This window comes from Aspergillus aculeatinus (assembly GCF_003184765.1).
Source record: "Aspergillus aculeatinus CBS 121060 unplaced genomic scaffold BO66scaffold_64, whole genome shotgun sequence".
Classification (NCBI taxonomy): Eukaryota; Fungi; Ascomycota; class Eurotiomycetes; order Eurotiales; family Aspergillaceae; genus Aspergillus; species Aspergillus aculeatinus.
The window spans coordinates 119,196-142,986 of NW_020291533.1; the positions used below are offsets into that span (position 1 = coordinate 119,196).

Sequence of the window (23,791 nt, forward strand, 5' to 3'; positions counted from 1 at the left end):
GGAAGTGTACTTCATCCGGCCGGTAGTGCAGTGTAGCTTTGAATGGTAGGTAGGTCAAAGAAGAGCGAAAATGCAATAAGATTTAGTTCACTTACTCGTAGTTCAGATGTAGTTGGTGCTGTTAACTTATATAATCTATTGGTTTCTAGCTAGCTAGCCTCGAGAAAAGAAATCTATAGGCTGGGGGGATGAAAGTTGATTTCATGGTGCATGGTGACCCCCCTCCCCTCCCTTTCTAACTACGCATTCTCTCTAGTCCACTTTCCCGTTCCCCACTCCCGGTCTTCCTCCCCGCGGGCCCCGCTGGATGTCGTTTCGTCGCAAAGCCAGACGCCGAACAAGATCCCGAAAAACAAAAAACAACATAAAATGAAATTAATAAGTCATTGCACCCGGATATAGTATAGCGCCTAGTAGATATAGGGAAAGAGAAAGCCGATTTCCAAAGATGAGAGACAAAAAATAGACAAAGAGGGATACTTCCGGCTCATGCCGCCGCCGGCAAGTCGTTGTTGACCCTGATGCAGGCTAGGATCATCCGGGTGATGGACGGCAACGATGACATACTGCCACTACTGCCCATCTCGTCTAGGATCAACCACTGCTGCAGCGTTCGCGGACGGGGAGGCATAGCGCCGCTCAGGAGGTTCCCCGTCCAGGGCCGCAGGGATTGCGCGCGTGCGATCATCCACTCCTCCTCGCTGCGCGCCAGCCACATCTCTTCCGGAGCCGGTAGGGGCAGTTGCAGTAGTGTTTCAGCTTGGAAGAGGGGGTAAGAGTAGACCACTCCCCCAATTGAAGAAGAATGACCATGAAGATGATGTGTCCTCGTCGCCAGCGTGTGGATGATGTGCACGAAATAGATGTTTCGGCGCAGCGACTCGCTGAATCTCCAGCGCGTCCAGTCGGTCTCTTCTTCGTGAGAGGTCTGGAGAGGACCCCCGTAAACAATGCATAGGCGCTGGACCAGCTGGCAAGGACGTGTTAGGTCAGCACGCGACACTCTGGCTAGTCGGTTCTGGGCAATGTCAAGGATTATCAAGTGTACACACCTTGCTAATGGATTGAAGAACTGGGATTGCTGCAACCACCCCTGCTCCGTGATTGGAAGGGTCAGAGCCCTGCCTTGCACTAGCCAGATTGGGTAGACAGGTATCGTCAATCAAATCGAGTATCTGGTAGATACAGAGGGTGTGGAGGGGAGTAATACAGCTCTCCATCCCACGGCGGAAATGGTCGAAATCGCCGGCGCCACCGTGAGCCCTCTCGTAAGATTCCGCACAGGTGACATAAGCTGACAGAGTAGCCAGCGTATTTTCCGGAGGCTCTTTCAGCGTTTGCATGGCTTCAGCATGCAACTCGGGATGTAAAAACGGGGAGATCAGCTTCTGCTGCAGTGCAACCCCAGGATACTCTCTCAGCAGGCTGACCATGTCCTGTATCACATCATCGGCACTACTACCGGAGGAATTGCTCTCTTTGGGTATAAAACCCTGGCCAAAGAGGGTGCCCGACACTGTCTCGGGATATGCAGTTAGAGGCAAGATCTCATCCTCATCATAAGTCGAGAATCCCTCGCTCCAAGCATATTCCGTATAGGCAGAAGAAAGCGATGCCATCGTAAACCCATTATTCAGCGAATACGTGTCGCTCGAAAATGTTGCTGGCGTCGGCGGCATCATGGCCGCAGGTGATGATGCGGTAGTTCCATGCTGCGAATGATATGGCAACCGTGATTGGTGACCAAAATAGTCATCGATGAGGCCAGGGAGGTGATCATTCAATTGATAGGCGTCAGGCTGCGCAGACACATAATCAGAGCCAGTAGGTGATTCGTAGGGCCAGTGAGTTTGCGTCGGAAATACGGAGCTGTCACCGTGGCCGTGAGTCAACAAATCCACATTGGTAGAAGTTGCGGGACTCCAAGGAGACCTCGAATTGTCATCAGGATTAGATGAGGTATCCAGAGGTGGTGCTGACAGCGCCCACGGCCCATTTCCAGGAGCCAGAGTCAGCGGAATATAGAGAGAGGCGAGGGGTGAAGTGGTGGCCTGGTCAGAGGTTTCCTGGGGCATGACAGACTCGGATGCTGTTACAGGAACGCAGGATGCCGGATAAACGCAGGGCCTTCGACTTTGTAGGCACCGGCTGCAAGAAGGTCGAGTCATAGAGCAACGCAGCTTCTTCTGAGCACAGGCATCACAAGACTTCCGCTTCGACTGACGTTCCTGACCAATGTTCTTGATGCATCGACGACGGTGCCTATCCCGCAAATCACCTGCCGTGCTATCAGTGAAAATACTTCGAATACCATTCCGCCTGATTGTCACAGTGGAGCACAAGACAAGGGATCACGACTTGATCGATGGAAATGTGGGGAGAAGAGAAGGGTAGCCTACGTCGACTGTATGTCTTGTTGCAGATTCCGCACCGGAAGTCCCCGTCAGCTGTAGGCTGTGAGGAGGGTGGCGGGAAACATTGATTGCTGTTCAGTTGTCTGTGCTCTTTCTCTTCGGTGAGATGCATGCTTCAAGGAGAAATGAGGTGCCTGGGGATCTAGCCTAGCGTAGGTAATGGTGGGGACGATGGGTCAACAAGTGTTGCAGTGATATGTCAACGATGTAAAATGGGGAGATTAGCTGATTTAAAACCAACGGTGGTCATGTCCTGAAGAACTGTGTAGACAAGGTTATCTGTCGCAATTCAGAAGGACCCTCTGAGGGAGGACAGGTGAATAAAGTATTGCCAGTCTGAGATCTCTCTTGGCAGACTATAATTGACTATGCCGATTAGTCAATTCTCTCTCTCGTCTTATCCGGCGAAACTTGTTGAAGCAGAAGCGAATGGATGGAAGGATTGCAATCCCTTCTTTTGCATGTCTTGCACATGCAAGGATAAGAAAAGATACCATAATTCGGACCATTGACGATACGGAAACCGCCCGAAACCCTAGTAAGGTAATTCCTGTTAAGGATTTTAATTATCGCAGATAAATTCTGGCTGCCTGAGGGACCATAGAGGGGGCAGAGGATGGTGGGGGAGGGAGGGGGGGGGTTGGCCTTAGGCCCAGGGGGGAAGTCAGAAGGCAGATTGAAGTCAGTGGATGAATGAATGAATGAATGAATGAATGAATGAATGAATGAATGAATGTACGAGAGTGAGGGACTGCGTGAGTGCCTCAGTGCCTCAGTGCCTTAGCGCCTTAGCCTTGTGCGTGCGCTGAGGATAGGCGAGGCGAACCGCAAATGGCGCGACAGCTGCTATACATCCTTTCGATCTGATATCGCTCTGGGCTGCGGGTGATTGTCCCTCGTTAGGGGGTCTCTGCTCCAATCAATCAGTCTCCGTGTCCGGCTCGGGTTCTTTTTCACCAAGAGACTGAATATGTAAGATAAGTAATAATATTAGGATTCAATGGACTGTACAGTACTCACGGATGCAGAAACGCCACCCCGACCGGGGATCGTCCCTGCCCAGGCCTGACTAGACTAGTCTGAGTCGTCATGTCTCTCATCAGCACTGAGTACGGAGTTGAGTAAGTTAGCAGTTTCTGTTATAGGATGGCTTTCCGATCGAATAAGGTTAGCCGAATCTCCAGCCTGCCAGGTGCGGTGGAGCCTGGAGCCTGCCAATTTGCGTACTTTTCGAGGCCACATGTACAGTACTGCAACAAAATAAAGGATTCCCAACTGCATGCAAATTCCCAAATCTTCAAATTCTCCCCCTTAGCAAAAGGAAGCTAATGCTCCCACTACCCACCTAGCGCTTCCTGCGGGAGCATCCATTGGTGTTGACGCTGGTCCATTCTGCATTTCCTCTGGTCTCAATTATTTAATTCGATCAAAATCAATTGAATCACTCTTGTTGGACTGCAATCCTGCTAGCTTACCTCCGTTTCAGGTTTTACCGTTGGTCACGGCGTATTTGTCCTACCCCCTGCTGGTACTTGACGAACCTGAATCCTTCAGGCCAGAACCTGGCACTGTGCTGTCAGTGGCATGGCGGCCCACCAAGCTAATACACTGCATGTTTATTTCCCGAATCTTCCGCAGATGATTCTGGTTATCGAGGTGGATGCATCGAGGGAAACGTGGCTTCGGGCAGGCAGTACGGGGTAGTAGGAAATGATTAACGATGAGACACCGTAGCACAGCAGAACTCCTTCATCGGCTGCGCCGATAGGATTCTGGAGCCATCTGACTTACATGAACCCTGCGTAAGCCACAGATACGAGGCTTATCCCTGGACATACTCTGGTAGACCCCTGATTGGTGGGCAGTGCTCAGGGTTGGTTTGGAAAAGATCGAGAGCCTCACACATGCACTTGATTAGCCAGAATCGAAAACGTCATCCGTACTGCATCTTCGCTTAAATTGACCTTGAAGTATATGTCACTGCAACAACACACTCTGTACACACTTTCTCTCTGGAAGAGGTAAACAGACAGTCTTAAGTTGTTGGACGGAGCTCGAAGGATCGGCGGCTGCCTTGCGAGATTTCAATCGTGGTAGTAAATTCTCTCACCTGCCATTGCTGGCTTAGTGGTCTTTCTAGAGCCCCCCAATTATAGGTTTCCAGACTCCAAAGGCCGCAGCCACCAAAGTACGGCGTTAACCGACTAAAGGATAAAATCTTACCTCAGCACTTGCATCCACGCGCGGAAGAATCAGAAATCAACGTTTACCCACGCGATGTCGATCTTCAGGCTCAATGCGGATTAGATACCTTGCATATATTCACGGTTAGGGGCCGAAACCGTGTATCGATCATGCTATCCGGTATCGTCATACTGCGTTGTCGCATGGCTGGTCTTTGTGACATCGAATTGATTAGAATGTCCAGTCGTTTCCACTTCCAGGGGAATTCGGCACTTGGCACAATGACCTTCAAGAGCCTGAAAATGTTCGGCATTGTAGATGTACAATTCAGAAGTAAGTCGAGATAATCCGGACTGGATTTGTGAACTCCGCGGACTATGGCTGGCTCAGGTTCAACCCAACAAGGTACTGTACGTGCACTAGGTCGGCTCAACCCCTATGCGTTTCATTCAGATCATGTACCGGTACTTTTGGGATGTGAAAGCGGTCCTTCTAACATGGAGAACCCACTTTTTGCCCAGTGGGGAACAATACGTCCACATTTGTCGATGATCATGTCCGACAACGCCTTCCAAAGTAGTTTCGGCCGGCCACTGGAGTAATGCTCCAGCCTGCATCACGGTTAGTGGATACCTCCAGCAGCGGCGAGTCTATAGCAAGCCCATAGACTAGTGTATGTGCTGAAGCATGTTAGAGTTGGAATAAGTCCGCGCGCGCAGACCTCCCCGCACTCACTTGCAACTGCAGGAGAGCTAAAAGCAGAATGGATCAGTTTATCCCATCAATGAGTATCATTGCTGAGCTGAAGAGACGGTTCTGGTCTGCGGCGCACTCCGAGGTCTGCATGGTTTCTAGCGCCGAATGAATGCAGGCTTTGGTCTATACCGGAAAGAGTCATTGAAGAATATCCTGTGCAGGTTAGCCAGCCAGCCCAATCCAAATGCGTTGGTCTGGTGTTCATTCGTCTTAAGTGCCGAGATCGTTAGCAAACATTTTGCGACAATTCGCCAAGTAAGGCCAGCAATCAACGTCATAGCCATTGCTTGAAACTTGAATACTGTCCACTTACTTGTGACTCGGCTGAACTTGCTGGGCGATATACCGAACTCAAGGCCTGTTGAAGGCCATCCAGTAGGGGGACAATGGGGAAAGCTACCCGTCATGGTCCAAATCAGATGTGATTATGGCGTCTCATTAATCATACGCTAGACTAGGGGTTTCGTGGCTTAGATACTCACTGCGGCCTGAAACAAATTCGAATGCCATTCTCGTCGGCTCCACCGCAATGATGCTCAGTAGACGCAGACCGAAACTGCTTTGCTCGGTAAATCCGGGACTGAGGCAGTGACTGTTTCTGCGAAATTCTTCATCAGATCGAACATATTCCATTAGACCATCGAAGTTGATTGAGTAAGTGAGTTATCCAATAGGAGGCATGGACTAGAATTGGCCAAGGACACTGATCGGTCTAATTTCCAACATTGACCGTGCCTTGGTGGAGTGCCCGCGGACTTTCACATTCCGAATCCGTGATAATCACTTGGAGGGGCAGGTCTAGGCAAAGGCGAGGGGGTTTGAGCTCCAGAAAACACAATAATTCTTACAAACCTCTCATTGGCTCGGGATAGCCTTCAAGCCACAATCTTTTGTTTTCCTTTTATCCTTTTTTTTTTCTTCTTCCCCTTTTGCCGAACGGTTGCACGCACTGAAATGGAGAGTTGTACGGGAGAACGTCGAGGCTGCACACTGGTATGTGCCTGGAGATGGAACGGAGGCTAATTAAAATCCGCGAAGTAAAGCAGACTTTTCCGTTCATTGCCGGAAAGCTTTCCCTCAGGTACTTAGTTGCCTCATATTTGTTTTTCTGTGCCGCATTGCACCCAGGGATCCCGTATGTGTCTAGACTGTGAATATAGTCCTTAACATGCCCCACCGGCTAAAATATTACTGCCGTAGTGTTGTCCAAGTGGGTGGCCAGCGCCAGCGTCAGTGTTGGTGGCGCTTCGAGAAATAGGCGCCAGGACCACTTGATGCCAGGTAGACGGTCCTTCTTCCCAATGTAGAAGAGAACATCACATTTCCAAGAGGAGTAACTGCCCTACCACGAATTCGTCGACTTGGTGCTCTATCCGTCTCTGGTGGGGGTGAAGCCTAAGTTGTTTTGTTCGGGTCGATAGGTCGCGGCCAGAGATGCCTCATGACGCTTGCTCTGCATGAGCACCACTCGTGATTGATCCAAGGGGTGCATAGGGATAAGCTATCGGCGATTAACTCAGTTCTCAGACCGTCTTCAAGCGGCCTTATGGCCTCAATAACAACCTTGATCGAAGGAATTTGTCACCGGAAGGACTTGATCGGGCCTATGACGCGCACTCGATTGAGTAAATCCAGAAGCGACAAATCCATGGCTACAAATCCGAATGCCTCAGATGAATACCCAGCATCTCTCACTTCTCCCGGAAGAGAGGCCGGGTGATACTGGTGGCATCGGGAGCTTGGTTCTCAGTCTGTTGATCCTCCTGAGCAGCAAGTCGATCGTGGTCGATGAGGAGAAAGCCAAGATTTAGTGTCCATTGGCAGGTAGAGGAAACAGGCTGCTGCTGATTCATTTGCCGTTCGAGGCACAACGTGGGCCTGGGCATGAGTAGTCCGGCGGACCCTGCGGCACAGACCGTCAGATGAGAAGTACAATAGAGTTCTTATGCCACCTTGAAGACCCTTGTCTGTCTCACCTACCAGCGAGACTGCCAAGTCTGAGTGGCCACATTTCGGCTTCAGCTGGCGTAATCATCTGCCTTCTCATTATACAGTGAAGGGAAGAGTGGTGCTCATCCAAAGCCTTGGGTGACATCTGTCGACCTTGGCGACAAGAAGTCGAGGAGAAGTCACAGCACACCACCTTGGTAGCGAGTTGATCGTTATCTGGTTAGTTCAAATAATTGGTGAACAATTGAAATGACATTGATTATCGACAGATAGTGACTCCGTTCCGCGGACCTTGATGGTGCAAAAGATGGTTTGCTGTGCTCCGTGTGAATGAGATGATATGAGATAAGATGAGGGGAGAGGAGAGGAGAGGAGAGGAGAGGGGATGATGAATAGCCCAGCTGGAGCTGAGATGGGCTTCTCCTACCGAAATGGGAGAGAGCCTTCAGTGACTGACTTACCCGCCGCAACAGTAAGCCGGCCCCTCCGACTCCGGAATGATTGTCGGCACTTGCAACCAGCCAGACATTCAGACATTTAATCTGAAGGGCTTCTTCTGACTCTTTCCTGAATTGGACGCTTGTCTTCAGACTCTTGAGAAGCTTTACGTGGTTCTGATCCAGGTAAGGTCAAGCTGTCGAAAGGGGCGGCGAGAAGTGTCTTTGGCCCGACCGGCAACCTAATCCTCCTTGCGAAGCATCCAACAATTCTGGAGTCACTTGGCAAGAGTATGTCATTTAGAAGCGCTCTGCAAGCTGATCAGTGGTAAGATAACGTTCCTTGCTGTTTGTGGGTAGATGGGGCTCATGGCGTGAGTGCAGAATATTCGCTATAAGCTCAAACTTGAAGAGTCTGGTGCTGCGCCAAATATGCACTCATTATGCTGCACCTGTAGTCGCACCTGGAGCAGCGCAGGCCATATCAAGCTTCAATATCATCAGCCTCACACTGGACTGTTGTACTTGACTGCTTCAATCTTCTCCACGCCACTTCCCACAATATGAGCAAATGCTGCCTGTTCGTTCACTGAGGATCCTTATTGTTGAACATAACATCCTTCCACCCTACTCGAAAACAGAAATACTCGCTGCGTTCGACTCCATGCAGCACGAAGCTTCGCTCAAGGACGGTTTAATGGCAAAGTGCCCATCATCGAATGTGACTAGAATGGACGTGTACTATGTTTCCTCACGTCCATTTGTGTCCGATGAAGTTGCAGCTTCCTCCGATCACAAACGGTTATCTGCATCTAATCTCATCACTATACACTATATCCAACGAAGTCAGCAATTCTTCGTAAGAACAGCAATTGTATTTTATCTCGAGTTTTCTGTCAACAAGAGCATACGACACAGCACTTTGACTCCTGGATGTGTTTTGTCGCCCTGCCCTTGGACCACTGGTTATCAAGCTCAAACCCATTGAAAGACTCTTAATTAGCACGGAGTGTTCGACATGGGTTTCCTTGGGGTCTTGTGGCACATACTAAATAGATCTAAGTCCAATGTACGCTGCAACGAAGACATCACCCAGCTTTATCCCGCGGTCGCTATTCGAAATCTTACGAATGCTCGCTAGACCGGTAGCATACTCGGCGCTTGCACTGGGCTAGGACACTTATTCATTAACCTTTGCTGTGCTATCCATATGTTGTGGCGGTACGGAGATCTCGAAACGCATCCTCGGTTCGAGGCCCGGCTTTGATCGGTGATGGGCGCTGACCGCACATGTCACTTATCCAGTGGCATGGCTGGTAGCATGGAACAAGTCAATAGTCTGGCTTGATGCAGGAGAGCGGGTCAAAGAGTAATATTATTCGGCATCACCCGGTGCGATTGGGTACTTTCCAGGGACTTGCAATGGGCCCTGCTTCTGTCTATGGATCACATCTCTTGAACGGTGAATGTATCCGGTCTGTTTAAACATTGCAATTCGGCGAGGGAGCTGGGAAAGGGGCTATTGTCTTCACATTTCACAGCTCTGTGTATGCGACCTCAGATAGCCCATACAAGACTTCATTCTCAGAAGCCCCTTCTGCTCTTGATACTTTTTCGGCCTTGCCATCGGCCATGATCTTCGAACCGCCATCTAGGGCCCCTGTTCCCCCTACTGATGTCCTCTCTTACAGTTTCTCGAACCCGATCTATGACAGGACTGTCCCAGTAAGGACACCACCTATGATTCTTCTTTTCGTCCGGCTCTGACCTTGGCAGATCTATGTGGATGTCCATCAACCCTCTCGGTCCATTTGCTACGACCAAGCCCGTCGCATCGTCCGCCAATTGATTGCTGGTCTTCATGCCTGGGGCGTGCGGAAGGGAGACTGCGTCAATATTCATTCCTTCAATAGTGTACTGAAACCATTGCTTGCGCACTGCACACCACTTGAACATGGCTGAGACCCCACTAGATTTACTACCCTATGCTCGTGCTTGCCATTGTCGGTATCGGAGGCATTTTCACAGGATCTAACCCGGCTTATACACCTTTGGAGCTCAAGCACCACCTACAGACCGCGCAAGTTCGCTTTATTATCACTGAGTCTGAGCTCTACGGTCCTATCCGAACAGCTGCGCATGATCTGAACATCTTCTTATCACATGTGCGCATCTTCAACACCAGGGAAGAAACAATTCCCGAAGGAACCGTGTCCTGGACCGATCTGTTTGAGCATGGTGAAAAGGACTGGGCGCGTATCCACGATGGGTCCATAGCGGCTCAGACTACAGCTGTTCGGCTATTCAGCAGCGGAACAACAGGCCTGCCCAAAGCCACTGAAATCACTCACACAAATCTGATTGCGCAACATGAGCTCGTGTTCGAGTTGCATCATCGACCATATTGGGTAATTGGCCTTGTATTGTACCACACCAAACTCGATTCCAAAGTAACATAAGCATATTTGAAATAGGTTTCCCGCGTTGTGCCGACCCCTCTCTTCCACGCTGCCGCCGTACCTTCCACCCATTTTGGCAGCCTCAAAGCCGGTCACACCAACTACATCATGAGGCGTTTCGACCTCTTACTCTTCCTGGAAACCGTGGAGAAGTACCATGTGACCGACTTGGCGGTTGTTCCGCCCGTTGTCATCGCCATCATCATGAGCCCGTTGTCCTACAAGCGGGGGTACTTGAGGTCTATCCGGACGAGTTCGATCGGCGCTGCGCCCATTGATCAAGGAACACAGAGGCGGCTCCAAGCGTTGCTGGGTGAGGGGGCACCTTGCACGCAAGTCTGGGGAATGACGGAGACAAGTTGCATTGCAACTACGCTTCCGTACCCAGAGCAGGATTACACGGGATCTGTGGGTCGCTTGATTCCGAACCTGGAAGCTAAGTAGGCATTTCTAACCTTCTCTCCTTCATCTATGAGATGCCATGGCTCACTTGTGCTTTAAACAGGTTGATAGACCACGCGGGAAACAACATCTCCGCATACAACGTTCGCGGCGAGATATGTGTCCGAGGTCCAACCGTAACACCAGGATACTTCAACAATTCCGCCGCGAACAAAGAATCGTTCGATGAAGACGGATGGTTTCACACTGGTGACATCGGGTACTGTGCAAGGGAGACAGGGAAATGGTACATCGTGGATCGAGAGAAAGAGTTGATCAAGGTCCGTGGATTCCAGGTCGCTCCACTGGAGCTAGAGGCTGTGCTCATATCACATCCGCTCATTGTTGATGCGGCTGTCATTGGTATCAAGCATCTGGTCCCAGGGACGGAGTTGCCCCAGGCGTATGTGGTGCGACGACCAAGAGATGGAGATCGGCTCACAGCAGAGAATGTGAAGAGCTATCTCGTGCAGAGACTAGCGAGCTACAAGGCTTTGACGGGAGGAGTCAGATTCGTGAATGCAATACCCAAGAATGCGAGTGGAAAGATCTTAAAGCGGCTGTTGAGGGAACAGAGCCAAAAGGAGGTCGAGGCCGGTTGGAAACCGAAGTTGTAGGGGAGTGTGCTACTGGTACCTGATTTGCAGGAAGCACTTCAGTCACAATATTCATCAAGCATTCATTCCATCATGAAGGTCAAAGGAATAATCAGACCACTCTGTACTCTCTGTCCGGTCCTGTGGAATTCGCATTCCAGGCGTTCACTCCGAAATTCGCAAGTGGAAGAAGTACAGCACCAGGCGGTGTGGTTTTCTGCCACCATTTTACTTGCCGCCCAATGCCCATAGCATCCCGGAGCAATCCGCACTTTCTGCTGTGTCTCTCCGCTGTTATGTGCCAGTCTTTGCAGTCACCTCGATTGTGGAACTCCGAGAATATACCTCCTTGATGTCTTTCTGATGCTTCTCATATGACCTCTTTCAGGCTATAGATACTCTTAAGGTGCAGATATTGTCATCACGACATGATTGCAGATCTCACCAAATGATATCATCAATCTATATCGAGTCAGTCCGAAAGTGCCGATTTCGGCACTTTCGGATAGTTCCAGATGCTATATCATGAGCTCATCTGCCTCAGCACTGATCAACAAAAAACACACATCGTCGTCATGATGAGTCTATGCAAACAACAGTCCGCGCGACTGAGTCACAGTCTAGCTCGTGGTCATCCCACAGTCGCAGTACTCTATCAAGCCCTCGAGCCACCTGTTATCAACGGTGCCCGCAAGCCTCGCAAGCCTGGTGGTAGAGTAGCCTTTCCATTCACTGTCCACTTCCATTGTGAAACTGAAACTGACACCTTGTTGCAGGCTATCAAGACTCAGGCGCAGACATTGCTTACACGCTTCGTAAGCATGGTGTCCGCGTCCTCACCCCCACGGCATCTCCGAATCCTTCAATGCAGGAAGGCTGGTGCTTCCCCGACACCGAAGAAGGCATCCTCTCCGCCGTAACGCAAGGTGCTACACACCTCTGGGCCAATACGGTCTTGTTCTCCTCGCATCCACTGCAGGTGTCGAAATCACTGACTTCCAACGACCCTCTTTATGTCGTCGGACAACCCCCAACGCTGGTAGAGGACTTTGACGACAAAGCCTATCTGAACGAGCAGCTCCGCAAACACGGCTCTTTCACTCTCCCGCAGTCCTGGCTTGTCCGCGCCACAGACAATATTACCTCGATTCTGGACTCTATCCCCCATTATCCCGTCATTGGCAAACCCGTTCGTGGCCGTGGTAGCCACGGCGTGAAGCTTTGTCGCGATCGTGCAGAGCTTGAGGCACATGTCAACACATTGGTGCAGGAATCCCCGGTGGTTCTGGTCGAAGAATTTCTCACCGGCGAGGAGGCGACTATTACGGTCATGCCGCCGTCCGCGGGTCATGATTCGCACTGGAGTCTCCCCCCGGTCACGCGATTCAATCATGTCGACGGGGTGGCGCCTTACAGTGGCGCGGTGGCTGTTACTGTCAATTCGCGCACGGTGACTGCGGACGAGATGAAGGACGCATCTTATGGTTCCGTGATGCGGCAATGCGAGCAGATTGGGAAGTTAATCGGGGCTACCGCACCCCTACGTATTGATATCAGAAGGTTCCGCGAGGGATCTGAATTCGCGATTTTCGACATTAACATGAAGCCTGTATGTCTCTCTTGTCTACTTTCCAAGGATTGAAAGGCTAATCTGTGTGATCTAGAACATGACTGGCCCTGGCCGTCCTGGCCGTGAAGATCAGGCCAGTCTCTGTGCCCTCGCTGCCGCTGCTATCGGATGGGATTACGGAACCCTCCTGCAGCATATTCTCGAAGGCGCAGTATCACTGGACCAGTTCCGGAACTACAAGAACCCATTCTCGCGGTTCTAATACTATGCAATCGTTGCCAGCCAGGTACGAAGTACCTCCATTGCCTCGCCTTATTCCTCAACCTTCACTTCGTCTACCTTTTGGGACTCTTTCTCTCCTTCCGTTTCTTTCTCTTTCTTGACAGCAACCATCCGTTTTGCCAACTCGTCCCATCGATAAACCGCGCCGTCGCCCACATTATACCTATAATAGTTATTTGTACCACCCGGTACCACCGCCTTCCGGAATGTGATATTAATTCTCCCCTGGCTCCCCTGCGCCCCCTTCCGCTTTGGAATACTATGCAACCAATTAGCCTGTGTCTCGCCCCTCATGACGATCATATCCCCGGAGTTGAGCGGGAACTTGAGCGGCTTCCCTGCGTCGACGTCACTCCCGGCCACAGGTTTATGCTTGAGCATGAAGTCCCGCTGCCCGCCAAGCGAGATGGACGCGATCGTGGGGTTCGGCCCCAGGAACCGCTCATCGTCCGAGTGGTATGAGATGCTGTCATCGCCCGTGGCGTAGTAATTCACCAGGCAGAAGTTGTAATGGGTTCCGTCGGCGGTGGCGGCCTCGACAGCCTGGCGGAGGACATCGAGACACGGCGGGATGGGGCGCGGGGGATGGTTGTACTTGGTTTTGTCTTTGAGCGTGGTTGGTGGGGCGCGGGTGCGGGCCTCTACGAGAGCGAGGGTGGGAGTCTGGGTCTGAGTCAACTCGGACGAGGAGTTGTCGACGCCGATAGGTTTCGCATCCTGTGAACCCGGTATGAAAATGCTTGTCTCGTCCACGCCGAAGACGGTCGTGTAACGCGGCGTGTTGATCAGTGTCTCCGTTGGGCCGCGGCGGATGGTGTACTGCACGCGATAGAAGGGGAGCTCATTCCGGAGGAAGTTGAACAAATCGCGGGCGATCGGCGACGGGATGAATGGCTGGAAATACAGCAGGTCGAGGTGTGGCTGGTTGTTGATGGCTTGCGGGGGCCGGACACGCTCGAGATTTGCGATCGGCTTGAAGATATGCGAGGGGAGGTCACGAATGGGCATGGGATAGTTTGGGTGGTGCGTGCTCGAGACGGGGGTGGGAGATGGCGAGTCGGACCGTGATGCTGGTAGAGCTTCCGGATCGGGTTTGGGCTTCTTCGACGGGATGGGTTGGAAGAAGGAATTGATTCTTTTGGACATGATAACACTCGGAATTGAAGCTTGGTTTCGTCAATTGAGTCGCTTTGGACTATAGCTGAGCTTTGCAGTAAGGTGAAGATCTAGAAGATTAAGCTCGAGGCGCGAAGGCGCGAAGGTAAGATCGCGTCGGTGGGTGATGTCATAGTTCCCAGCTATTGTGGATCGGAGCGATCCGAATCGTCTCTAGTGAGGAAACTGCGCGGGTCTAGACTCTACACTCTTTTGCTGCTTGAAGTACTGAGTATATGGAGTAGCTTTCTTTTCTGGCTGTGTTCTCTCTGTATTGTTCTTCCTCAGCATCACGTTCATTTTCATTGCATGTTGAAGCTGTTGATTCTACGGAGTACTACGTCGCAAATTGATTTGACGATCCTGCGTGATGCGGGGGAGGCTCTGCGAACAGTTCACCCTTGCAGCTTGAGGAGGTCAAGTGGCAGGGAGATCGCATCTCGTCTATAATGCTACTACTAGTCTTTAGCAAGACCGTAGCTTCTCTTGGGTTATACTCATGGAGACAGTTGCCCGCTAGAGGTGTATGCGCAGAACTGCGCCTGAGATAGCACTAAGATTGCTGGATATCATACCTGCACGGTGCTACAACACTGTATATCATGTATGAGCTCAAACATTGAATCTCGAGTGATTTCTGAGCTAGTCACTCCACCAGTCTGCATGTAGGGAGCAGTTCTATTGCCCCAATTCATCATGCACGGGGGCGTAAAAAATGTGATTTTCAGTCCATGTGCATTTTGATTCCGCATCCATTACGGCCAACCACAGTTAGTGAATCATATATTTCCATATTCATCTCCGTTGTCAGCATCCTGGGATGCCTTCCGCTTGGTCCCCGCCTTGCCGAACATAGTGTCGAGCTTCGTTTGCCCCTTCTCATGCTTCTCAACCTTGACTTTCTCCGATGCCAGCACCGGAGGCAGTCCCTGGACGCGATGCTTTGCATCCTCCAGCAGCTCGACCTCTCTCTCCCGCTGTTTCTTCACGGTCGGAACAGACCACGAGTTCGATGAGGCCGACTTGTACGCGAGCTTATACTTCGAGCCGGTCAGATAGGTCTCGTAGGTATTCGCATCGACTTTCTTGACGTGCTGCCCAGAGTAAGCAATGCCACTGCTGATCTTCTCTGCACCTGAAAGAAAAAAGCCCGCACATACCTGATGTCCTACAATCAACCAGTGATACTCCGTCCCCACCGGTGCACCGCTTCCCTCCGGCGCTCTTTTTGCACGTCGCTTGTTTGTGCGGTAATCAATGCGCCAGAGGTCCGGCTCCTCCTTCGTCTCCTTCCACGTTCCCTCATCATACTTCCAGGTATGCGAGCCTCCGACGGCCATCCCGGAATACACTTGACCGTTGAACGACTTGAGCGCGTTGTAGCCTGCTCCGCTTCCGCCTGCGTATCCCGCCGCATGCATAGCCAGCTGTGCGCCAGTGCTCCCTGTCTCCTCGGGCATCTCGTCTTCGTCCGCAAGGTCCGACGTCACTGAGTCATGGTCTTCAGTCTGACGTTCTGTGACTCCCCCGCCGCCTGACGCAGGGTCTTCCACACAATGAGCGTCATCTGCGACTGCAGCATCCTGCTCGGATCGAGGCGGAGAAGGGAGCTTCTGTGACGACCGGGTATTTCTTTTGACGCGCTTGTTCGGCATGTCGCTTACTGGTGGAACATCATAAAAGAATGACGGGTGTCCGATAGGTAGGCTAGGTACCTAATAGTGACTAGTTCGAAGTCGAAGTGGTCGTGAGGGAGGAAATGGCGAAGAGCGAAAGTAGGGGCCATGACGTCACAGGTAGCACATGCCGCGAGAGGAGAACTTCCACAGGTTGAATGGTGGTGGTGTTGACCTCAACCCGATCTATCTCTTGTACCACTAACATTTTCTTTCCCCCCTCGATGGCAACAAGCTTCCTTTTACAAAAACATTCCACCCTACCTACTGATGACTCGACGTCAATCCGTTGCTAAGAATAGCCTCCGTGATCTGTCCAAGAGCTTGCTAAGCTCTTACGTTGCGCGTTGAGTCGTTTCGAGGCAGTACACCTGCAATCTGCTGATCTGAAAGTCGCCCCCGCGCTGCACATCGGTTGAACATTGGTTGAATGTGAAGGGAATAATGGAGTTGGGACACGTCTACCGCTCTGCGGTGTGCGTGGACTATCTATGATCGCCAGCCCCAGTCAAGCCACAGTTCATCAATGAGAGTTGCAGCCACAGATGGACAACGTCATCTCCTGTTCTGATGCGAGTGAGTCAGTGACTGAAGGAAGATAAGTTGTTGCCTCGAGAACTGTAGGTAGCGATGATGACCATTCGGGACGGGCGGGAAGAACCGGTGGGTGGAGTCGTCCTCACAATCCCATGATTAACCTGCCTGCACTCTTCTTTTCTCTACACCTGACAGTCGGTCACCCGATGACGATCATTCTTCTTCTTCTTCTCCTTCTCTCTTTCTTTTTTTCCGCCGTGCTTGAACCTTTTGCACATCCCGAAAGAGGGGCACTCACTGTGGCCCAAGGCAACGGACCAACCCCCTTCCATCCCACGCATCCATCAGCATCATCGGCTTCATAATCAGCACCAATGTCTCCCTCTTACACACCTCCCTTTCAGGATGACGGACGAACCGCTTTTCCTCTCACAGAACATTCCCCGCTTATCCTCATGTATCCTCATCAATCACAGGGTCCGCCAACCCATCAGAATATTATGCTTGCGCGGCGGAAGTCGATGTCGCTGCCCTTGCTCTGACTGATGCGCCACCATACCAGTCCCGACAGTTGATCCCCATCCATGATCACCAACCCCCGCTTGTCCCGGTACAATGACCTATTGGGGAGGCGGGAAAAGCGCGGAATAATCGACATACCATTTCAAGGGCTGATGGGTCCTACCGTAGAGGACTCATACTCATAAATATACTCTTTCTTTTCCCCGGACGTCAGCGGCGCCTCGCGCCCTTTATCCGCTGGACATAGATATCTTTCTGACCGACCCCCCTCCCCCTCCGTTGCAAAAACCACACTGCTTCGACATCCCTGTCTGGCGCATAACTGAAACTGTAATCAACGAATCGGCATTCTCGACTACTGCAATATCCGTGCCTTTCTCATCTCCCGTCTCATTGCTTTTTCTCTAGGGGTTTCTCTTTATCCTCAGACATCCTTTGCCCCTCGATTCTTTTTAAGGGTCCTCCCTCCTCTCCCCCTGGAGAGGCTACACGGAAACCATATCCGTTCAGACCTTCTTTCCAGCCCTCCTATTTTTTCTTCTCACACTCATTTTCCCACTCGACCGTGAGAATCTGGTTTTTCGGTCAATATCTGCATGCACGTACCTCCATGATCGACCGCTTTCCCCATATTTGAATAAAGTTCTCTCCGCGTCCCTCGTGACCACGCACACGACCTCCGCCCCCAGCCGACTAAGAGCGAAGTAGAAGAGGTCAAAAAGCAAGCTTTCCCAATCTCGAAACACGACCGAGGCAATTCTTTTTTCTTTGGATCATCCTTCAAAGACAAGACTCCCCAAACACACTTCTCTACGCATCTACACTACATTTAAACACATACACAATATGCGCGACATGCCGTCCCGGTTTATCGAGATCCTTGACCCCAGCGATGGCCATCCTCGCATTTCCGACTCCGACGTGCGACTTGAAGATGTTCTCGCCGACCACGAAGCCTTCGTTACCCGACCGCGATCATCTACACAGTCTTCCTCAAAAGCCAGCATAGACAAGGATCGCATAGAGCGGGACAATCTGTCATCGCCGGGACAGCGGTGGAAACGCCTCAGCAACATCCTTGTCCCTAATCGACGCGCCTCGACTTGAAAGGATGCACTATCCACACCACAATCCTATTTACAGGCGTTTCAATCATTAGCGATAATGACCTCAGCGAGGAGCGGTCCTGGAGACCCTCTCACGCATAACATTACCACTTTACCCTCCTTACGATCTCCACTATGCTACAACACATCAACATGCTGGTGTACATGGCAACACAAACAACCACGCAACGAATCACTATACGAGACAAGACGAAACGAACTCCATTTTTTTTATTCTCTTTGTCGAATTCATGTTTCGGAGTTTGGAATCTAGACATGGAGTAGATGTCACTACAATTTTCATTATTTCCGGGATGGGACTCTGGTTTTGGGTTTCACTTTAGCGCAGGAGTAGGCACAGGCAAACACAATTAGGGGTGTTTCTTTCTAGGGTGAAATCTTCTGTTCTTACAAGACGATGGATCGAAGCATGGTTTAAAACAATTTACAAAACTTGGATTTATTTTTGTGAAACTCCCGGATCATGAACGATCATGACCTGTTCCTTGCCTCTGGGTTCCTTGGTTCGGTGGTTTGGATTGTCCATGTGACAATCACCACTAGGTTTGGCTCCAGTTCATTTGCCTTCATCTACAAGACCCGACTCATCATTATACTCATCAGCAAGAATTGACTGATGCCCGACCCCTTCCTTCGCCCCAACCCCAACCCCAGCCCCAACCCCTAAAATCCAAATTCCCCCCCCAACCACCCACCCATCCTTTGCCCCAACCCAACCCTCCATGCGATGAGTCAAGTATGAGTAAGTCCGTAGACTAGTGAGTGAGGGAGTGAATAAGCAACATGCCCCGAACCCGATCCAAGTTACTACGTATTCCACATCCAGAATAATTTCAAGCTATGGGTTCAATGGAATCCAGTGGTCACATTCTAGACTACGTAGACTCCCTTCGCCTCAATTGAGTGAACGAACCCCCGGGAAGTGGATACATTGACATCATCTTTTGCCGAGTTGTGTTGCCCCGGGCTCGTTAGTGGCGGCTAACTTACTCATAGTTAGGCTGGGGCTGGGCTGGGCTGGGCTGGGCTTCGCTCGCTTCCGAAATGTGGTTCGGGCAATGCTGGGGCCGGACTACATATAACTAGTATGTAGTATGTAATGGCTCATGGGGTTTAGTTGGTTGTTGAGGTGAGGCGGTCGGTCGGTATGTTTTGGCGCGAGATGGATTGTTGTTTGTTGACCGGCAGGAGGCAGTACGTCTCCGTACTGTTCAAAGTTACTACTATGTAGTCTATGTAGGTGTAATCTTCAATCGCGTCGCGGAGCCTTTCGGTTCTAGAGTAAATCTGAATCAATGTGGTTTGCAGATCTATGCTACGTAGGTGAGTCGGAACAATGGCTTTGTTTTTCGGGGATTTCGGGGGCAGGGGGTGGGGGGTGGGGGGTGGGTGTTCTAGACCCGTCACTAGCGAGCGAGCGAGCTTCTACTGTGTAGGTAAATCACTAGCCAGCCAGCCAGCCAGCTGGGGTGGTTAGACTAGAGGCTGGTGAACAATGGCGTTGAACTCAATTAAATCATTTGGATTCTGTAGTGTCTGGGGGCCTTTCTCCGGGGCCGGGGGGCGCTACCAATACCGTGGATCTGCTCGCTACGGGTCGCGGATCGGCGCCTGCTTTTTGGAACGTCGCTTATCCTCACTCCTCACAGTGGTTCGTGGGTTTGCTTGTTCGGGGAATAATCCTGGGTGATCGGATGATCGGATGATCGGGAGGATGGAAGAAAAATAGAAGGCGGGTTGGTTTGCTTTCGTCTGTATTGGTGGCTCTACTTCGAAAGTAGCCAGGGTGAGGGTTTAGGCTGACAACACGTGGAGATTTGTTTTCTAATGTATGAGTCTCTTCTTCGATTCCCGATCGACGATCTCATTGGTTTTGGGACTGCTTGGATTTGTCTGCTATGTTCTGTCTGCGGATCTTGAACTTTGCTTGGATGATCTTCATCCTACATGCACATTTACATATGGCACAACCGTTGCCTCTCCGATAAGCCCATTATCCACTGTTCCGGGCAAGCCACCGTAGGCTTTGAAGACATTCGCCGGGTGAATGCCGCCTGTCCAGAGCTCATCGAAGATCGAGCGGAGGCAGTTCCACATCACGGACGGAACCTCTACCGTGATCTCGTTGGCGCCGGCGTGAAGGTACGGACTGATGTTGATCTTCGGGGCCTGGTAGTCGAAGGGCGGGACGCGGTGACCGTTCACGTAGACTCGCGCCCCGTTGGTGGCTTTGGGTAGAAGGAGGTATGCGCCTGAGGCGGATGCTGAAGGCGACCATGCCAGGCTGTGCGTGTAGTAGCCTATTCCGGAGGCGTTAGCGATGGCGGGAATGTCGCGCCAGGAGACGAGGGAAGTGAGCCTGTGGGTGGTGTTGTGTTTGAGCGCGATAGTGGAGGCATCGCTTAGATTAAGAGGGTGGTTCCAATGCTCGACAGTGAGATTCCAGTTAGAGAGAGTGATACTTGGGGCGACGGTGCGGTTAGTGAGCTGAGTGATGGTTTTGCCGTTGGAGAGTGGCAGTGATGTCTTTGCAAGGCTGCTGGACGAGACATGCAGATGAAGGCTCCCTGCTTGACTGTACTCATGTCCAATGATTGAAGTGGGAATGTCGGCGGTACGGAGTGATGTCGCAGACGTCATGGTGTCCCTGAAGACCAGTATGGCGGTCTGGTTTGCAGCAAAGGAGAAGGGAATCATTGTGCGTCCGAATTCCTGTTGATATGCCAAAAGTGGGCTCTCTTTGCCAGTCCACGGATCTAGTGAGTAAGGCTGTTTGGTGGTTGCGACACTTACCGTGCCAGCAGACTTGACCAGGTCCGAGAGGATGAAAAGATATTCTGTGCCGTCGCTGTCGGATCTCCAGGTAGAGTGCCAGGTCCCATCTGCCTGCACTTTGACCCTGGGCGAGATGCCTAAAGCTGGAAGCTTGCTAGCTGCTTGGCCAGCAGCGACTGTATAGACATTCTGGGTAGCCTGCAGGGAGGCCAACTCTGCCCTAGCGGCAGTCTCGGTCCCATCTTCTGTGAAGTAGATGTTGGGCAGTCCATCTGATAAGATCACCGGAAGACCTGCACGGGCATATTCTTTGATATGGCTGATGGCATCAAGCGTGAGGTTGCTCACCCTAGGGATAATCATGGCGCGAAACTCGGGGCCATCCGGTGCCAATGACCCATTCTTCACATAAGCTTGAGGCAAGGCGAAGTTCTCGGGTGACAGGTAGACATAGGTGTAACCTTTTCCTGTTAGAACGCAGAGCCCGCCAAGTTGGAAAGGAAAACACATACCATGCTCGATCAGGTCACTATGGTTATAGATAGTGTCCAAATACGGATCAGATGCAGAGACCTTGCTGTAGACGACCAAGTCAACTTTCGGGATACCCTTTCGCTGTGAGTATTGTAACCTCGCAATGTGGTTCAAGGCTTCTGAGAACCCGTGGTTCCAGTATGGCTGCTTCTCAGAGTATGAGTCTGAAAACAGATAGAAGAACGCTGTATAGCCTGGCCACGTCGTATTGTAGTAGTCTCCAGAGTAGGATTGTCCATGCAACACGACCTGATTGACGCCCCCTGCAGCCGCTCGATTGACCTGCCACAGAAGCTCTGTGATCGTATGGCTATATGCTTCGGTTGTAACAGCGCCCAGCTCGTTCGAGATGACTTTCTTTCCTGCTAAGATCGCGGGACCAGAGAATTGCCGATAACTGTCAACATTGTTCTGGTGCTGCAAGCTCTCGCACTCTGGTGCATTGACATACGGTACATTAGCCAAGACATCAACAGGTAGATTGTAGCCAACCTGAGACGAGTATTGTAGGTTCATCGCGTTGGTCCAGTTCGTGTAGTGCTCCACGTAGGCCTGGTATCCCTTCATTACAGCACCACGGAAATCATTCACATATCCCTTTCCTTGGTCTGGAGTATCTAGCAGGCACTGTGTCGAACCCGGTGCAGCGGTTTGAATGCCAATGTTGTTGTTGCCGAAAACGAAGAGTGGTAGATAACGCTTCAGGTCATAGCCATATTTGTCATAAAAGACTTTCGGCAGCGATGGCGTCCACGATATGTTCGAAGTCGCCTCGATACTATCCTCCCAGCCTGTCAACTTATCAGCTATGTTCGTCTCTTGGTGTGGCAGGAATGCTTACCATAGTTACCGACCTCGGACAGAAGCTCCTTGATCTCAGCGTCCTCGAGCAAGTAGTCATCCCAGAACCTGGTGACTACCTGTGCTCCCTGCGCACTGAAGTGGTCGACAATGTAAGAACCATTGTCAAAGATTGTCCCGGTCATGTCTGAGTTGACTGGGAGATTTTGCGTGTGTGTCAGGTATTGATAGAATGCAAAAAGCAGATAGGTTTCGCCGTGAGACGAAGGAAGGCTCAGATGAACGGTGCCTTCTGATGATACATCGTCTGTCCAGTCCTGTAGTGTTGCATTCTTGAGCACGTATTGCATGTGGTCCTCCACTGCCACGGTGTAGAAAGTCGTAACGGTCTGGCCAGTGACGTTCCGAGCAGAACGGATTTGAGCCGAAACCAGTGCCACCAGATCGCCTGTATCCCAGCCTGGAATCCTGCCGTCATACGTTCCGTTCGAAGGGATAGCAACTGTGTAGGGAGCCTTATGATTCAAGTTCAACATGTTAGTGTGCACAAAAGCACATAGTGCCCTTTCTCCCACCTACCAAATCCCACTGAAGCCCCTCATCATCATACCGTGCAGGCACACCCTGGCCCTGGTTAGGACCAAGGGGAAAGTCCATGGCAAGGCCAGCCTCCTTGTGAGCCTGGAGAGCAGCTTTGAAAATCTCAAGGTACGCCGGCGTGCCGAAGCCATAGGTCGCCCAGTCCGCCCCTGGTACCTCGGAGCCATAAGCGTAGAATGGGAGGAACTCAACACCACCAGCACCCAGAGCACCAGCATCTTCAATATTTTGTTGAACACGTCCGGAGTCGACACTTGCATCCGGCAGCCAGTAGCGGAAACGAGGGCGCACGCGAGGTGCTGGATCCTGAAACGAGCCGAGGTCGTCATAAGGTCCAGTCGTCTTGTGGGCGAGGGCAATGCCCTGTCGTGATAGCAGCGCGGTAATCAGAAGCGAGGTCAAACGCATTTCGGTCAATGGCAAGCTGCGATTGCACACTGTGCTGGTGCTTATGAGTTCTCATGATGAATGTTTCTCTGCTTTATAGCTCAGTTCCATCACAGCTCTCACACAGGTTCAAGGCTCGGTTGGCCCTACCCCGAGATGCTCGTTGTGACCCTGTACATTCAGACAAGCCGGGTTGAGACATTTCATGGACGAATACCTGAAAAGAGAGAGATAGGCAGGCTCAGGATCAGCGAAAAAAGGCTCCGCAAAGGATCAAGTCGGAAAGGTAAGAAGCCATCGGCACTGCAGGGAAGTCTGCATAAACTAGAGTGTTGACGCAATCACATTCTGGGAAAGAAATACGGGGGCAGTCGTATTCGGGCCCAACTAGGCCGGTGAGTCGAGTCTAGTACGGCAAGCGTCGATGCTGAATTGTTCGCTGTAGGACTAGTGTTGGATTTCTCCGCATTGCCGCCCAGCTAAAGACCCTGCCTGATGCGGGGGACTCGCGGGGAGCAATCTATTCTCAGGACCCTGTCTATATTATACCAGTGTGTGATTATTATCCTATCAAATGCTGCTGCAACA

At 51.3% G+C, this 23,791-nt stretch overlaps 7 protein-coding genes across 7 annotated transcripts; 3 read left to right on the forward strand and 4 right to left on the reverse strand.

The window, feature by feature from the left end:
- Positions 1 to 487: 487 nt before the first annotated feature.
- BO66DRAFT_333897 (Zn(II)2Cys6 transcription factor domain-containing protein) lies at positions 488 to 2,526 on the reverse strand (the record flags this gene model as incomplete). Its single annotated transcript, XM_025644185.1, has 3 exons — positions 488 to 1,002; positions 1,133 to 2,278; positions 2,400 to 2,526. The coding sequence occupies 3 exons, from the start codon at positions 2,524 to 2,526 to the stop codon at positions 488 to 490; spliced, it is 1,788 nt and encodes a 595-aa protein (XP_025499232.1).
- A 6,847-nt stretch (positions 2,527 to 9,373) lies between these two features.
- BO66DRAFT_415159 (acyl--CoA ligase) lies at positions 9,374 to 11,258 on the forward strand (the record flags this gene model as incomplete). The annotated part of the gene is made up of 5 exons (XM_025649517.1): positions 9,374 to 9,466; positions 9,518 to 9,655; positions 9,715 to 10,149; positions 10,216 to 10,640; positions 10,706 to 11,258. 5 exons carry the CDS (start codon positions 9,374 to 9,376, stop codon positions 11,256 to 11,258), a joined length of 1,644 nt encoding a protein of 547 aa, XP_025499233.1.
- A 557-nt stretch (positions 11,259 to 11,815) lies between these two features.
- Positions 11,816 to 13,094, forward strand: BO66DRAFT_462315 (glutathione synthetase ATP-binding domain-like protein; the record flags this gene model as incomplete). The annotated part of the gene is made up of 3 exons (XM_025652368.1): positions 11,816 to 11,948; positions 12,014 to 12,846; positions 12,902 to 13,094. The coding sequence occupies 3 exons, from the start codon at positions 11,816 to 11,818 to the stop codon at positions 13,067 to 13,069; spliced, it is 1,134 nt and encodes a 377-aa protein (XP_025499234.1). The 3' UTR covers positions 13,070 to 13,094.
- On the reverse strand, positions 12,851 to 14,282 carry BO66DRAFT_395494 (alpha-ketoglutarate-dependent dioxygenase AlkB family protein). The gene has a single exon (XM_025648230.1). It carries the CDS (start codon positions 14,233 to 14,235, stop codon positions 13,120 to 13,122), a length of 1,116 nt encoding a protein of 371 aa, XP_025499235.1. The 5' UTR covers positions 14,236 to 14,282; the 3' UTR covers positions 12,851 to 13,119.
- Positions 14,283 to 15,023: 741 nt separating this feature from the next.
- Positions 15,024 to 15,899, reverse strand: BO66DRAFT_443101 (uncharacterized protein; the record flags this gene model as incomplete). The annotated part of the gene is made up of 2 exons (XM_025651483.1): positions 15,024 to 15,338; positions 15,405 to 15,899. 2 exons carry the CDS (start codon positions 15,897 to 15,899, stop codon positions 15,024 to 15,026), a joined length of 810 nt encoding a protein of 269 aa, XP_025499236.1.
- A 1,926-nt stretch (positions 15,900 to 17,825) lies between these two features.
- Positions 17,826 to 18,086, forward strand: BO66DRAFT_334029 (uncharacterized protein; the record flags this gene model as incomplete). Its single annotated transcript, XM_025644191.1, has 1 exon — positions 17,826 to 18,086. The coding sequence occupies one exon, from the start codon at positions 17,826 to 17,828 to the stop codon at positions 18,084 to 18,086; it is 261 nt and encodes an 86-aa protein (XP_025499237.1).
- A 1,958-nt stretch (positions 18,087 to 20,044) lies between these two features.
- On the reverse strand, positions 20,045 to 23,366 carry BO66DRAFT_432042 (uncharacterized protein; the record flags this gene model as incomplete). Its single annotated transcript, XM_025650619.1, has 4 exons — positions 22,796 to 23,366; positions 22,257 to 22,731; positions 21,394 to 22,206; positions 20,045 to 21,348 (listed from the first exon to the last, which is right to left on the reverse strand). The coding sequence occupies exons 1-4, from the start codon at positions 23,222 to 23,224 to the stop codon at positions 20,045 to 20,047; spliced, it is 3,021 nt and encodes a 1,006-aa protein (XP_025499238.1). The 5' UTR covers positions 23,225 to 23,366.
- Between the last annotated feature and the right edge of the window lie 425 nt (positions 23,367 to 23,791).

Excerpts from the sequence above, each read along its gene's own strand:
- BO66DRAFT_395494 (XM_025648230.1), bottom strand. The coding sequence starts at position 14,235 with ATGTCCAAAAGAATCAATTCCTTCTTCCAACCCATCCCGTCGAAGAAG.